Here is a 14,068-nt window from a genome sequence, read left to right on the forward strand (position 1 = left end):
AAGCCCTTAGCATTTGTTAAGCCTTAGTTTTTATACTAAAGTTGACTAAGGAATGTTCCATCCTGGTTAATACATAACGCTCAACAAGGGATAGTTACTTGTCCTCAGCACCTGATTCCCACCTGAGGGACCGTGTTTTAGCCATGTTTATAGTTTTGTACTTCTGTAGATTTGTTGAGTTCAATCACTAATCATCTTCACCATTTGCATGTCCAGAATGTTTCTCCATTTCAGTCTAGTTTTACAATAATGAAAGAAAAAGTGAGCAAGCTCACATACCCCACGCTCCCCCAAAACTCAAAGTGCTGAAATTGCCGGGAAAAATAAAGGAATCCCAATTTCCTGGTAATGTGCACATCTACACATTGTGTCCTAATATCTGCCAAGTTTGACGAAATTCTGTGCAGCTGTTTATGATTAGTTGCGCTGACAATCTCTTCATTTCTGTATTCAAAGTATGGCCAAAAATCTAATTGAAAAGTACCGAAATTCCCAGGAAAATAATGGAATTGGAATTTCTTGGTAATATGCATATCTACACACTGTGTACTAAATATACGCTATGTTTAGCGAAATTCTGCACAGCCGTTTAAGAGGAGTTGCGCTGACAAACTGTTCATCTCTATATTCAAGGTATGACTAAAAATCTAAGTTAAAAAAAGTGCCGAAATTCCCGAAAAAAATAAAGGAATCGAAATTTCCTGGTAATATGCACATCTACACACTATGTCCTAAATATCTGCAAAGTTTGACGAAATTCTGTGCAGTTGTTTATAAGGAGTTCCGCTCACAAAAAAACAGGACTAACGGACTGACTGAGGAGTCAAAAACATTATACCTCCTACAACTTGTGTGGGGTATAATATTCATAAGATACATCTGTATCATCAATTCTCTGTTTCTCATGGTCAGAAGATGGTCCTGGAGACAGCATATGTATCTTTGATACTGATACTTATTTACAAATATACCACTAGACAATAACATTAATTTGGAGAACCAAGCAAGTTAACCAATGGCAAGGTAATCCCCATTCTGATGAGTCTTTCCAATCTTTTTGGTCATGAAAAAAAGACTATAATTGGTACTTAGTACTAATTTTAATGTTACAAACAGGAAATACAGAAAAAGTTCTGCCAAAATACTTCAATGCGAAAATTTTACATACTGACAAATCTTCTGAACAAACCATTCACAAAAGTCAACAAATACATGTACTACAATTAATTCCATCGAAGGTGGAAATGATTTCTGTCAGATTGACAAGCAAAACTCATTATTTACTACTAAGTTACCAAATACATCAAAAGCAAATTAAAGTTAAATCATGGCAAGATAAGATTACATGTTAATTAATAAAGCATATACCGTACATAATAAAGGTTTCAAAGTTCTACAGAAAAATCAGCACTGGTAAACACAATATTGTGTCTGGAGTCTGCAAGTTTAATACATTGACAGTGGATGTGTGAAAGACAAGGAAGGAACAAACAAACTAAAACATGTCATGTAACAAAAAAACAAAACACTATCCAATTCCCTGTTAAAGCTGACTAAAAGCTTGTGTCTTGCATGGCACTGGTGAACATTTCTACATACAAACCAAATTTCTTCATAAGATGTAAACATTAGAATTCCATTGTAATTGCCACCACATTCAGACACAGCTTTATTGGAATATGAACACAATTGATCATTGAACGAGTTAGTAGAGACAACACATTTAACAAGATAATATTGAACTTTTCAGCAAAAACATGCGTAGAATAATGATGGATCATGGAAGATCCAAATTTGTGATCTAGAATTAATTTTTAGATGCTTTCCTTACAATGAATTCTTTTAATATATAATGTACAGCAAAAATGAGTAAAGATGCATATTTCCAATCTTGAAAACTATCATAAGATAATACTTTTCTTTTAGATAAAGCAAATTAAATCAAAAGAAATTCTTGAGACTTTATAAAGCAGGAGACATGATGAATAAGGTGGGACTGCTATTTCATACTAAATAAGCCAATCAAGGAACTATATAATATATAAAGAAGTAGTAACATACATAAAAAATAATAAAACTTTATAATCAAAAAAAAATCCTACACTAAGCACTAGAAGACTACATTTCTTTTTCCAACACTGACAAGAGATTCTGTAATTTTATACTTCTGAAAATCAGGACAGATAAATTGAGCATCAGTAATATAATATTCTAAATAAAAAAAAAAAATTAAGTACAATTCCTACTGACTTCACATTTCTTTCATGATAAAATGTACACAAATCAAAAATTTCGAGCAATACATTTTCAGTCTGATGTCGTTACTTTCAAATATGAAAAATGCTGTTTAAAGATGGCTGGAGGTCACACAAATGTTGTACGAAAATGCTTCAAGGACAATGATTCACAAACCTTAACCAAAGATTCTAGCAATACACAATAACAGCATCACAATGCTTAAATACCTAAAGCTATAAAAGTATACTTGTTCATTTTATCTCTGAATAATACATAATAGGGTTCCCTCCCGAAAAGTAACATTGCAACATTGCACATCGAAAATTGAGGGAAATAAGAAAGAAGCTATTAATAGACTTTATGTTATAAATAATTAAAAATCTCTGTGGTCGTCCCAGTCCTGAAGAAATAATCTCACTGAAAATTGCCACTGGTAAATCATTGCAATTAGAGGTGTTTGGACATCATGAAGAAAAGGATAGGCAGCATTCCTATTGTTAAATAGCACCTGTACAACAAAAAATCAAGATTTCTTTTCTAAAATCAGTCTGACATAAGCCAGTCCCTACTATTTCACTTTGTCTCAGTCCCTACTATTTTATTTGTCCCAGCCCTACTATTTCACTTTGTTCGACGAAGTGAAATAGTAGCTAGGGGAGCTGGCTTTAGTCAGACAGTTCCAAAATGTGATTATTCATCTTATCCTCAGTTTCCCATTACTAGATTTAATTAAGCGAGTTATTTTCCCATGACCACAGACTGTACGTCAACATGTCAAGATTCCTTTATCATTATTCTACCAAACCAAAATACTGGGCACACGAGACATGAAGATACATGTAATAGTAATCTTCTTTTGAATATATGTGCGTTAAATTTTTTTTAATTTTTAAATTCAATTAATATTCCATAAATTTCAAGCCTACGTTTAAAATTGGTTGCTCAAAGAGTAAAATCCACTCTTTTGACCCATAGAATGGCGGCCAAGTACAGAGTGGCGGCCAAGGGGATCAACTCATAGGCAAATCTTGAAAACACATGGGAAAATCATCTTTTCTTTAGGGTTTAACCAATACACCAGCTCTTATTATTTGACATATAATGTTGCAAAGATGTTCAGTAATTATATTCTTTCTGGAATAAAATCTTCATTTTCAATTTGCACAAACTATACTTTTTGGTCACTTTTTCCCCCTTCATTTATTACCTGGGAAAGACTAAGGTTTCTTTATTCATCTTCGGATTTGCCCTGAAAAAATAATAAAGTAATTAGAAAAAATGTGATTTATGAACAATATAATATACTGACATTTGCAACCAAAGGTACTTAATTTAAAACTGTTTATGTCTTAATTAAAATATTTTTTAAATATTATAACATCAGCATTTGTAATAGGACTGCAAGTCATAAAATAAGATTAAAGAAACATAATAACACACTAAAATCTAAAGGATAAACCTGAAAAAAAATGTTTTATTAGTAACGGTTCGCATCCATACTAGTAAATGAAAAGTTGTGTAAAACTTCAAACAATAACAAAACTAACAATATTAACTATGTATCATTCATACATCAGCATTCTTAACAATCATAATGAAATACAACAAAAACACAATTTCTGGCATGTCACTTTATTGAAACCAAAAAACAAAACTTGATCAACAAGTGTATACAAGCTTACAACAACAGAAGTTCAAGCAATTGAAACAGGGGGTGTCTGGAATCTGAAAATTCACACACAGTTAGTGTCAGTAAGGTACAGGATTTCAACACAAAGTAAATGGGTAAAATCAATTCCATATATTATACAGCAACATAAACAGTATTAGTCAAATTGGTTATACATGTATTATATTAACAGTAGATATTGCTTAAAATAAGATTTGACTTAATTAAGAAACTAAAGATTAATATCAGTGTTAGACAATAAAATAAAAGAACAATTCTTAGTGTTGAACAATAAAAATGAACAAAATACAACTGCTCATAAAACTTCAAATAAGATTCAATGCCACGATAAACTGAATATCTCGAGTAATGTTAGTAAATTGTCAGTACATATACAGTCAGGAAAATAACTCTGCTCCTCAGAATACTAAATGAAGTGTTAGAATTACTTAGGAAAAGAGCAATATACCGGTACATGTAGTATACTGTAATCAGAGCAAGGATTCATTAGAACAATTTCACTTGCAACACTACCTTCCATCTTCAGTCTGGTCAGATTCCAATTTCTGTTTTTCATTCTTTTTACATGCTTATAGAGTTTCAAAGCTGTCATATATTATATGCATGTACATTTTAGTCAGGTTAGATTTTGCACATCATCATTCATCACAAACTCACAATGCCTGTCTATGCTCATTTACTGTATATTAATTATCATCTGTGAAGTCAGTACCTGGTAGTTCAACATGCTTATGATTTTTTTAGTTCTGTGTTACATCTATGTTGAAATAGGAATTCAAGCCTCTTCATTAATTATATTGTCAGTTTTTACATACTGTCATTCTTCTTACCTGTTTCTGAATAATAACTACTACTTCTGCATTATATGTACAAGGAGCTTATAGGAATTCATGCCTTTTCATCCTCTATTCGTACATTTCCCTGGTCACTTGATGCTACTTTAAGTATCTTGGTTACACATGCTTGTTCTTGACCTCTGGCTACACTACACACTCGAGAACACAACCTCATGCAGTTATTACCTAATCATCAGCCATCTCACGCCTACGTCTTCTCCTCCTCTCCGCAGCACTCTCTACCTCTGTGGAATCTGCGTCTTCCTTGGCCTTCCTCTCCTCGCGGCGTCTGCGGCGGCGTTCCTCCAGACTGTCCTCGGCCGGTTCTGAGGCTGTCTCGGCAGCTTCCTTTGCCTCTCTTTCTTTCCTCCTCCTCCTTCTTCTGGCCTCCATTGAGTCATCATCTTCATCTTCCTCCTGAGCTGCCTTTGTTTCTGGCACCGGGCTTGGTTCCTTTGGCTCCTCCACAACTGCTGGTTTCTTCTTCTTACCAATATCATCATCATCTTTACCAATCTGTGCCCAAAAATCTACTTCTTCTTCCTTCTCCTCAGTTTTTGCCTCCTCTTTCACTTCTTCTTTGGGTGGTTCCTCTTCCTTGACTGGCTCTTGCTCCTCTTTGGCTGGTTCCTCCTCCTTGACAGGTTCTGGCTCTTTGACTGGTTCCTCTTCCTTGACTGGTTCCTCTACCTTGACTGGTTCTGGTTCCTCTTTAGCTGGTTCCTCTTCCTTTACTGGTTCATCCTCTTTAGTTTCTTTGACATCCTTTTAAATGCATAAAAAATCTTTAAATACTGGACAATGATTTAGGTCACTGATACTTCTACACAATACTTTTAGAATTTGCCTCTAATCTGATTGAAAACCCAAATAAAATGTTATTTTGGCCCACTAAATCACAAAATAAATAGAACCTTGAGGAACTTTATATCTTACATCAGGTTGAGAAACTGCCTCCTCTTTTTCCTGGCGGGTGAAAATTAAGTCAATGACATCAGAAAAATAGTACCTTTACAAAGGCTACCATAAATTGAAATAATTGCATTTCCAATTTTCAGATTTTAATTTTAAGAAACTGTTTAATTGCCACAACTTGGATTTTGGAAAAAGACATCTGTATACTCTGACAATCTAAATCCACACAGATTCAACTCTACTAGACATTTATCAAATAAAAGAGACACATAGAAATCACACCATGCCACTTACGACAACCTGTCTTCATCAGAACTGCTGGCTTAGTTGCCTACCATTACAGAAGGAATTTTTTTCCCCATTTTTGATTATGAACAAATGTAAATCATACAAACAAAATCAGTACTGATTAGTACACAAACTGTACAAATTTACTATACCATTCTTCACTTAATATACACAGAAACGTAACATATAAATCAAAGCAAAAGTCCTACATTAACACTCAATGCATTCCCAATCTGAGCTACAATTTCAACTTCCTATTTTGTCAGTCATTGTTTTATTGAACTTCACTTCATGCATGCCATTCAAAGGCACAAGTACATGCAACCCTCTTACACTAAAAAGGAGATTCTTAAACCAGAACTTCAATATGTACCTCTCTTAATAAATAATAATGTTTTTATTCATGTCATCAGTCACTTACATTATCTTCTGTTATTATAAGTGCTCCAGTTTCCTGTCAACAGTTTTAAAATGTTCACTGAACACAAATACAATGTAACAAAGTCAAAATAACAAGCATTATCCACTAAGAATTTAAATTACTTCCTTTATTCAGTACAACACAATCCTTCTCATCTTTCTTTTTTTGTTTTCATCTGCCTTTAACTTTCACCCCCACACCCACCCACCCCCCTTAAAGGGAGTAAACAATAGTTTTACTATGAGTAACAGAACCTATAGATTCCCCAGTATGAATACTAGCCTAATCACTTACTTCAGATTTCTCCTCTACAGATGTTTCCTGTAACAAGCAACATATCCAATCATCAGCGAGACTGATAATATAAGTATTTCTCTTTAAACAATCTTCCTCCCCTTTTTTTACTCAAACACTACCAGCAACTATCATTAGGTTTACTTTGCTTTATTATGTGTACTCCTATCTGAAATCAAATAATTTTGGCTAACCCTTTCTTTACAGTTTTCTGAAAACTGATACCGTTATTTTTTTTTTTTTTTTTTACATCAAAGTTACGGACACCTTAATCATGCCTACTATAGTGTCTTGCTACCAAAACATTTCACCCCAAATCAGTCCACTTACTTCAGAAGGTGCTGCATCTTGCTTTGTTTCCTAGTACAGTAAAACACAAAGCAAATTATTCATGCTGTCCAACATCAAGTTTTCTAAGCTTCACTGACTTTGCAAATGCCAAAAAAACCCCCCAAAAACAAGCATTTACTTGTTTTCGGAAATTAACTTCACAATTTAAAAATAATCTCCAAAACTGGCATGCCACTTACAGCTGTTTCTTCTTTGTCTACCTCCTCAGTTTCCTATCATAAAATGTTAACCTTGTAACTCAATACATGCAGCTTAGCTTGCAGCTCAACTTTTATTCACAACTTTGTAACTTAATTTCCAGTTTACAAAAAAGCTGGATAAAATCCAACAAACTTACAACATCATCCAAGACAAGAACAGCCTCTGCGTCCGTTTCTTTGCCATCCTAAAAATCAGCGACCAATAATCATGCCATGTGTGACCAAGCTATATAGCAAACAGCAGTTAATAACACTATTAAATAAATCAAATATCAAGACCTTGTTCACTTACATCAGTTGCCACAACAACAGTTTCTTCTGCAGCCTGGTCACTTTCCTAGCATAGGTACAATATTCATGTATTTCAAATGGAATAAGACTACAAACAGCGACATAGCTCTACTTGAGCATGGTTAAAATATACATTTACAATACTGCATTACATGTAGCTAGAAAGTTTACAACCACTAACTTCAGTTAGCAATTTCTATTTTTCGTTCAACTAAAACCAATGACCTGTAGGACATAACTTACTTCTGTCTTGACCTCTGATTTTTCTCCCTACAACAACAAATCAATGACCACTTTACAGTATAACCTGTACAACTATTAATCCCTACTGGTATATCTCATAAAGAAAGCACTAAATAACTAGCCATTCCCTGAGCAGTAGGAACCACACACCATGCTACTTACAGGAGGTGGCACCTCTGTAGCAGATTGGTCCGTTTCCTGCCAACAACAGACACAGAGAAATATAACTATCATTTTACTTTACAGCCATACATGTATATACACGGACAAGTTAGATGACTCACACTATGTAGACTCCACTAAACTTCAAAGATTTTTAGAAACATCTAGACACAACTCACATGCAAGCCAACTTACATCAGCATCAGTAGTTTCAGTCTCTTTTATATCCTGACAACAAATACATGTGTATGGTGTACAATCTTCATCAAATCTAATACATCATTTACCAACTGCATTGCAAATTACATCTCCTAGTTTTTTCCCCTCTTCTTAAAAATCTCATGAATACGAAAAATTTTCCACACAAAAATTTCTCAAGTTAGTTAAAATTTCCTTTGAATCACTTTAGGTTCATAAAAGTGAGTAATTGATTTCTTTTTTTTTTTAAACCTACAGAATTTACCTTTGTTTCCTCTGCATCTTTGTCCAATGGTTTCTCCTGTGAGAAGATAAATACAAAATCAACAAGGAAACATTAATGCTGAAGCTGTATCCTTTAGAATTCTTGTGAAAAGAGATTTTTATGTTGATTTTCCAAATAATATCTTTGCTGATCAGATCATGCTGTTAGTTCACAAAAACTTTCCTGGTGTATAATCTTCTAGTACAGTGTATCTATATGTGTCTCACTTGTGTAGCATTTTTTTTAAGCTCAATTATGGAATGTTAGATTCTGGTACTAGGGTATTTAGAGGGACACCCCATGCTCAAGTAAGAAAAGGTTTCCTCCAGCAAGTGATTATTACTCACTTCTTTCTGACTACATATAAATAGAAGACTGTGTACAGGTAAAAGTGACCAATTACTTCCTTTTTACAGTGGTTTGTCACAAACATTGTGTTCTCTGGGAGATCGATCTGACTTCTGACATACAATGTAGAAACATCACACCATGCAAGGAGTTCTGATTTCTCTATGGCAGCAAAAAAGTGGTTTGAGGTAGAAAATCTCTTTGAATTCTACACTGCAATTTCACAAAAGGAACATTTCACATTCAAAGAGTAAAACTCAAGTTTCTAATTTCACTCAGTGTTGCAGTTCTTCAAGAAAGACTGTAGAGGGATTTTCTTCACACCATGCTACTAAAGGAGGTGTGGATCAAATTTCTTTCACTACAGTTGCAATGTGGATGACATTGATAAACCCACTCCATGCACATTTCTATTAAAAGAGGGAGTGGATCAAAGTTCTTCTGTTATGGCAATGGGACATCATCCCCTCAACCCATGCCTGCTATACCTCCTCTTCTTTCCTTGCTTCCTCATTCTCTTCCTTTACATCTCCTCCTGCCTTCTCATCAGCACCCTCTGGTGGTGACCCCTCCTCTTTTGAGTCACCCTCTGACCTTTCACCTTCCACCTTATCCTCTGATGGTACAGCCTCTTTTTCACTTGTCTCCTGATCAGCTTTCTCTCCTGTTTCTGCTTTTTCCTCCTCATTTTTCTTTGCATCTTCAGCAGCAACATCCTCAATCAAAACAGCTTTTTCCTACAGTTTATCATTCATCACAAACTATTAACCATTTAAATGATAAATGTGTACTTTAATGTTTAAGCTTTTCCCCCATCCTACTACAATTTTGGATATTCTAGTTCTTTATATACAAGCATTTGAAATAATACTGTTAGTAAAATGCAAAATTTCCAATTATTAAAAAAATATCAAAATACTTAAGTATATATAAACTCCTGTAAAACTTTTTAACTAACTGCACATCTCTTCCACCAATCACACCCAATGGATTAAAACTGTACTACCGGTATATACTAATTTTGGTACACTTTTTTTTTAACTTAACAAAATTAAAAATTAAAATAGTAAGTGTTTTTAAATTTTACAGCATCTTGTTCTAAGTGACAGTTTCAAAACAACTGAACGAGTAAGGACATAATAACTAACAAGTGATCATCAGAATCGTGATTGGTGGACGAGAAGACCTATGAACTCTACAGGTCATGCCCATGCTCCAATACCTCATCCTCCTTCTCTCTTTCATCCTGTATAAACACAATATCAAGTTATCACCCAGGGGTTTTTTGTTCCCAAACAATATTGATTTATCATCCAAGTTCTTTGCATTGACAATATAAATCCAGCACCAGATTTTAGGTATACATTTACAATATCTTATAATTAGAATACTTTTTCAGAAATTTTCATTTGAATCCATCAACCTTTCTTTTAACGCATTTCTGTTCATTCCATATTCATATAACGTCCTAAATTCTCTTGAAATAAACGAATGATAATACACTAACAGTTAATGTGATAATGCAAAGGGAATAAATTGGTGACAAACTGCTGCAAAGTAACTCTTAGTTTAGTAATAAATAATCAGTCATTTATTTTTATGAGTGCATACTGCATATATAGTTTTAAATATGAGCAAAACTTATTTTTAGTGTAATTATACGAGGCAGTCTGTTCAAGAAAAATTCATGATGAGTAATTGTAAAGTTGCTTGTGCTAAATGCCTTTTCTTCTTGAAAAATAAATACCTTCAGAGCTTCTAAAATGTGTTGAAAGCTCTAAAGCTAACTCAAGAGAATAAGAGCTTGATGAGTATGCACTTATAAAAGAAATGACTTCTGAACTTTGAACTCCATGCCCATGCTGGTATACCTCATCTTTCTTTTCTTCTTCTTCCTGATAAACATGGGAGACCAAGACATTTTTAGAGTCTTAACTATAATAATGGTATCCTTATCTCTAACTTATTAGCAAAAAATATTTTTTTATCATCTTAATACATGTTAGATGACTTGGAACCACAGCCACCATTGTAAGAATGTGTTGATTATGTAATACAGAACCAATCATAAGGACTGCTGGAAACATTCATTTTATAAATTGATGTGAATATTTACCCCTGTCACTGTAACAGATGCCTGAGAGACTTCCTTTGGTGGTGCAAGTTTAAGGAATTCATATAACTGATTATCTTCTAAGGCCTCCGAAAATTTATCAAAATCCTGCAATAGCAAAGTAAAAAGAAATTTTTATACACAGTTTTACTCCACGATTTCAGCAATTTGAATAAGAGGACCGGTAAGAAATGTATATAATGCTTCCTTCCCCAGAACGGCCAATATATCAATAGATATAGTTGGTTGAAGAAAGAACATGACCATTTAGACCTCTAATGTGGTGGCCAATGGGAAATAACTCTTGCTATATTCAGACCTATGGAAAACTCTCTATAATATTTATAGCTGGACAGCATTATTTACCTGTATACCTAATGACACAACTTACCCCGCAGTAATCGTCATTGTTAAACACCTGGGGTGGGAGGGGCACCTTGCCTTCTGAAGGGGGCATACTATTAGCCCTCATAAACTTTTTCTCCTCCTCCTTCGTGGGATCGGATATGTCTATTGCTTCAAACTCTATCTTCAAACTTTCTAAGGTCTGCAGCAATTCTCTCTGTTTTTTCTTGATCTGAAATATCATTAGATTAATATATGCTAAAATGCAAAAGAAACACAACAAACAGTAATCTACAAATATTTGAATTTTTTATCTAATAATTTTCAAAATTGAATACAATAAGGCTAATGATAAAATCTTACTTTTCAAAACATCAGAGATTTGATAAAAGTGTTAAATGATTATATTATAACTTTAGAAAGTAACACATTTATACTAATTATACTGTTGAAAACACCCCTCTCCCAGCCATTCAAATAAAGGATGCAAGACTGCCCTACACAACGACTGCAGTTTAATTTCTACGATGTAATAGGTTCATCAATATTGAAATCTGAGCGAAAGAACTATTCTTTGCCATTTTTAAATGCCTTTTTCAGATGATTAGGTCGAATTTTCTCTAACCAAGCGCAGTGTAGAAACACTTGGACGTCCACGGAAAGTCATTAATGTATATGATAGGTAAGAGCCTGTGAAGGCATGATGTAGTAAATTTTTGCATCAGTAACTCTCCATCAGTGATCACCTTTATTTTGAGATTTTCCAGCTAGAGCAATAGAAATGTGTACTAAGGTCATTTTCAAGAATATAATCAATCCTTTGTAATAAGTTCTGTATTCAAAAATCAAAATAAACAGTGATAAATGAGAAATATTTGCACAAAATGTCATTTTTATCCATCTTTTTACTTCCATCATGTCTATAATGTTAATTCTGAAATTCAGCTGCCCACTTGAAACTTAAATTAGCACACTAACTAATTAGCAATTAGCAATATAGTGATTATTCTCAATTTTAACAATAGTGCTTGACTGATCAGGAAAATAAAAACACTTGCAAATGAGTGATTCTGGCAAACTCTTGGAAGCAAGACTAACCCTATCCAGTCGAAAAATGTGCAAGAAAAAGTTGACAAACCCTTGTCAGACTTTGATTGACGTAAAATTTTAGTTATGTCAAAGTAAAATTAGTGGGCATATCCTGGGATCAGTAAAATCTCCCCCTGCATTGGATACAATTTTAAGAGATTGACAAAATAATAAGGGCACAATTCAAGGATATCATAGCGAGCTCAATAGACTAACGTGTAAGAACAGAGGAAATTCGGATTGAAACCTGTACATACGTCAGCCAAATTTCTCTGTGCAACATTAAAATTCCTGCACTACCCAATGTCCTTTGCGCAAATAAATCAAAAATAGTAAAAAAAATAAAGGAACATTGTTTCTTACCGAAGTCTTAACGAAATGATTTTGCCTTGCCTTATTCAAAAAAATACCCCCATGCCACAACACTGGCCTTAATTACCTTGCCCTTCGGAAATGATAATATGATGTCACCGGAAACTTACGAATTTTGACGATATGCTTATTAAGTCATGTCGGTTGCTTCTGTGAAATAGATAAATAAATAAACAATAACGTAAAGCATAAAAAGCTTTCAGTTTGTAGAAATCTTTCAAAGAAACAAAAAATAACTCTGCAATGTTTTTCGACCAAAATTGTGCTAGGTCTATTGTTTAAACCAGACGCTCGGACGTTTCCGTAAGCTCCGACGAGCTTCGTGACGTTGTGTGACGTCACAGCTAGTCGAGATGTCTCGTGAGACTTGATGTTTGAAGTGGCTGATCAATTTTTCAAGTGTTTTGAGGGTACAACTGCGGTCGCCTCAACGGTCACACCGTAAAACATATTAATGAATTTAGGGCATCCAACGATACTTGTATCTTTTTCCTAAATAAAAATTTTTATTAGCATTTTAATAGCTTTATCAAGCTATTTTGAATAGCTAAATAAAGCTATATAAATATTTCAAGCTATAGCTTAATCAAGAGATTGTGGTGGACCTTTTATAATGTAATTCGCAGTTGGATACCTTGCTGTATTTGGGGAAAAACCTATTTATTAATACAGACACAAGTGCCACCGATACATTACTGTCGATTGCAAATGCAATGCTTAACATTTATTATTGATCAGATGTATTTGTTTACTTGTTAAAAACAAAGAATTTAAATGTTTCCTTCACAGGTGGGTGTGGCAATTCGAACTGTCAAATTTTGTAAACAAAGCAGAACACTTACATCAGTACTGCTAGAAATGTTTGTAATAAACACTCGGATTCCCATTCTGCTAAAAATCTGGAAAGAAGAAACGAAATTGTGCGATGTTCAAGCTGCAAGCAAACTTGCATACGATAAATAGTTGCAGATGTTTCCCGATTTAGATGGATTGGTAGGGATTTCTCTGTATTTTGATACTCTTTCCGGGTCAGATTTCACACACACTTTGCAACGTCATTCCTTTTCCGGTGCACAATTTCTGTGACGTCGACTAAATTCCACACATCCGTTTTTCTTGTTGCTGGGCAGGTAAACAAATGTCACACCGGTTCACGCATATTTTCTTACCATGTCGTAAAGCAGACACATGTTTATGAGCGATGCAATGGATTGAATGACAGAACACCTGTTCGACAATTTTAATGGTAACAATTATGCTTCAGAAATGCACTTTACAGCAAAAAAGTTATCATAGCTTGAAATTTTTCAATACTAGATATTGTAGTCTTGACATTTTAAGTTCTGTGTGCATATTCCTTATATATAAGCCAGTCTGTTTTTAAATATAAGTTGTGATTATACCTCTTA

The 14,068-nt window shown here is 34.1% G+C and overlaps 2 protein-coding genes across 22 annotated transcripts in view; one reads left to right on the forward strand and one right to left on the reverse strand.

Moving 5' to 3' along the window:
* Positions 1-1,081: 1,081 nt before the first annotated feature.
* Positions 1,082-13,700, reverse strand: LOC134238964 (probable serine/threonine-protein kinase kinX). Of its 21 annotated transcripts, none has more exons than XM_062721089.1 (19): positions 13,502-13,700; positions 11,245-11,430; positions 10,857-10,961; positions 10,612-10,635; positions 9,963-9,986; positions 9,229-9,477; positions 8,393-8,428; positions 8,125-8,157; positions 7,930-7,965; positions 7,768-7,794; positions 7,526-7,570; positions 7,374-7,418; positions 7,213-7,245; positions 7,013-7,042; positions 6,683-6,709; positions 6,389-6,421; positions 4,951-5,529; positions 3,446-3,487; positions 1,082-2,746 (listed from the first exon to the last, which is right to left on the reverse strand). In XM_062721089.1, exons 1-17 carry the CDS (start codon positions 13,544-13,546, stop codon positions 4,951-4,953), a joined length of 1,557 nt encoding a protein of 518 aa, XP_062577073.1. In that variant the 5' UTR covers positions 13,547-13,700; the 3' UTR covers positions 1,082-2,746; positions 3,446-3,487. The 21 variants fall into 21 exon arrangements, with proteins under 21 accessions (XP_062577073.1, XP_062577072.1, XP_062577074.1 ...); XM_062721088.1 differs by having other exon boundaries at positions 7,371-7,418; XM_062721090.1 differs by lacking the exon at positions 9,963-9,986 and having other exon boundaries at positions 7,371-7,418.
* A 63-nt stretch (positions 13,701-13,763) lies between these two features.
* Positions 13,764-14,068, forward strand: part of LOC134238980 (uncharacterized) — a 61,403-nt gene continuing 61,098 nt past the window's right edge. The window contains 1 exon segment of the mRNA XM_062721128.1: positions 13,764-13,905. The gene's annotated coding sequence lies outside the window, so the exon portion shown is untranslated.

Source organism: Saccostrea cucullata, unplaced genomic scaffold, assembly GCF_032062105.1.
Source record: "Saccostrea cucullata isolate Sc308-1 unplaced genomic scaffold, CSIRO_AGI_Scuc_v1 ctg658, whole genome shotgun sequence".
In the NCBI taxonomy this organism is placed as follows: domain Eukaryota; kingdom Metazoa; phylum Mollusca; class Bivalvia; order Ostreida; family Ostreidae; genus Saccostrea; species Saccostrea cuccullata.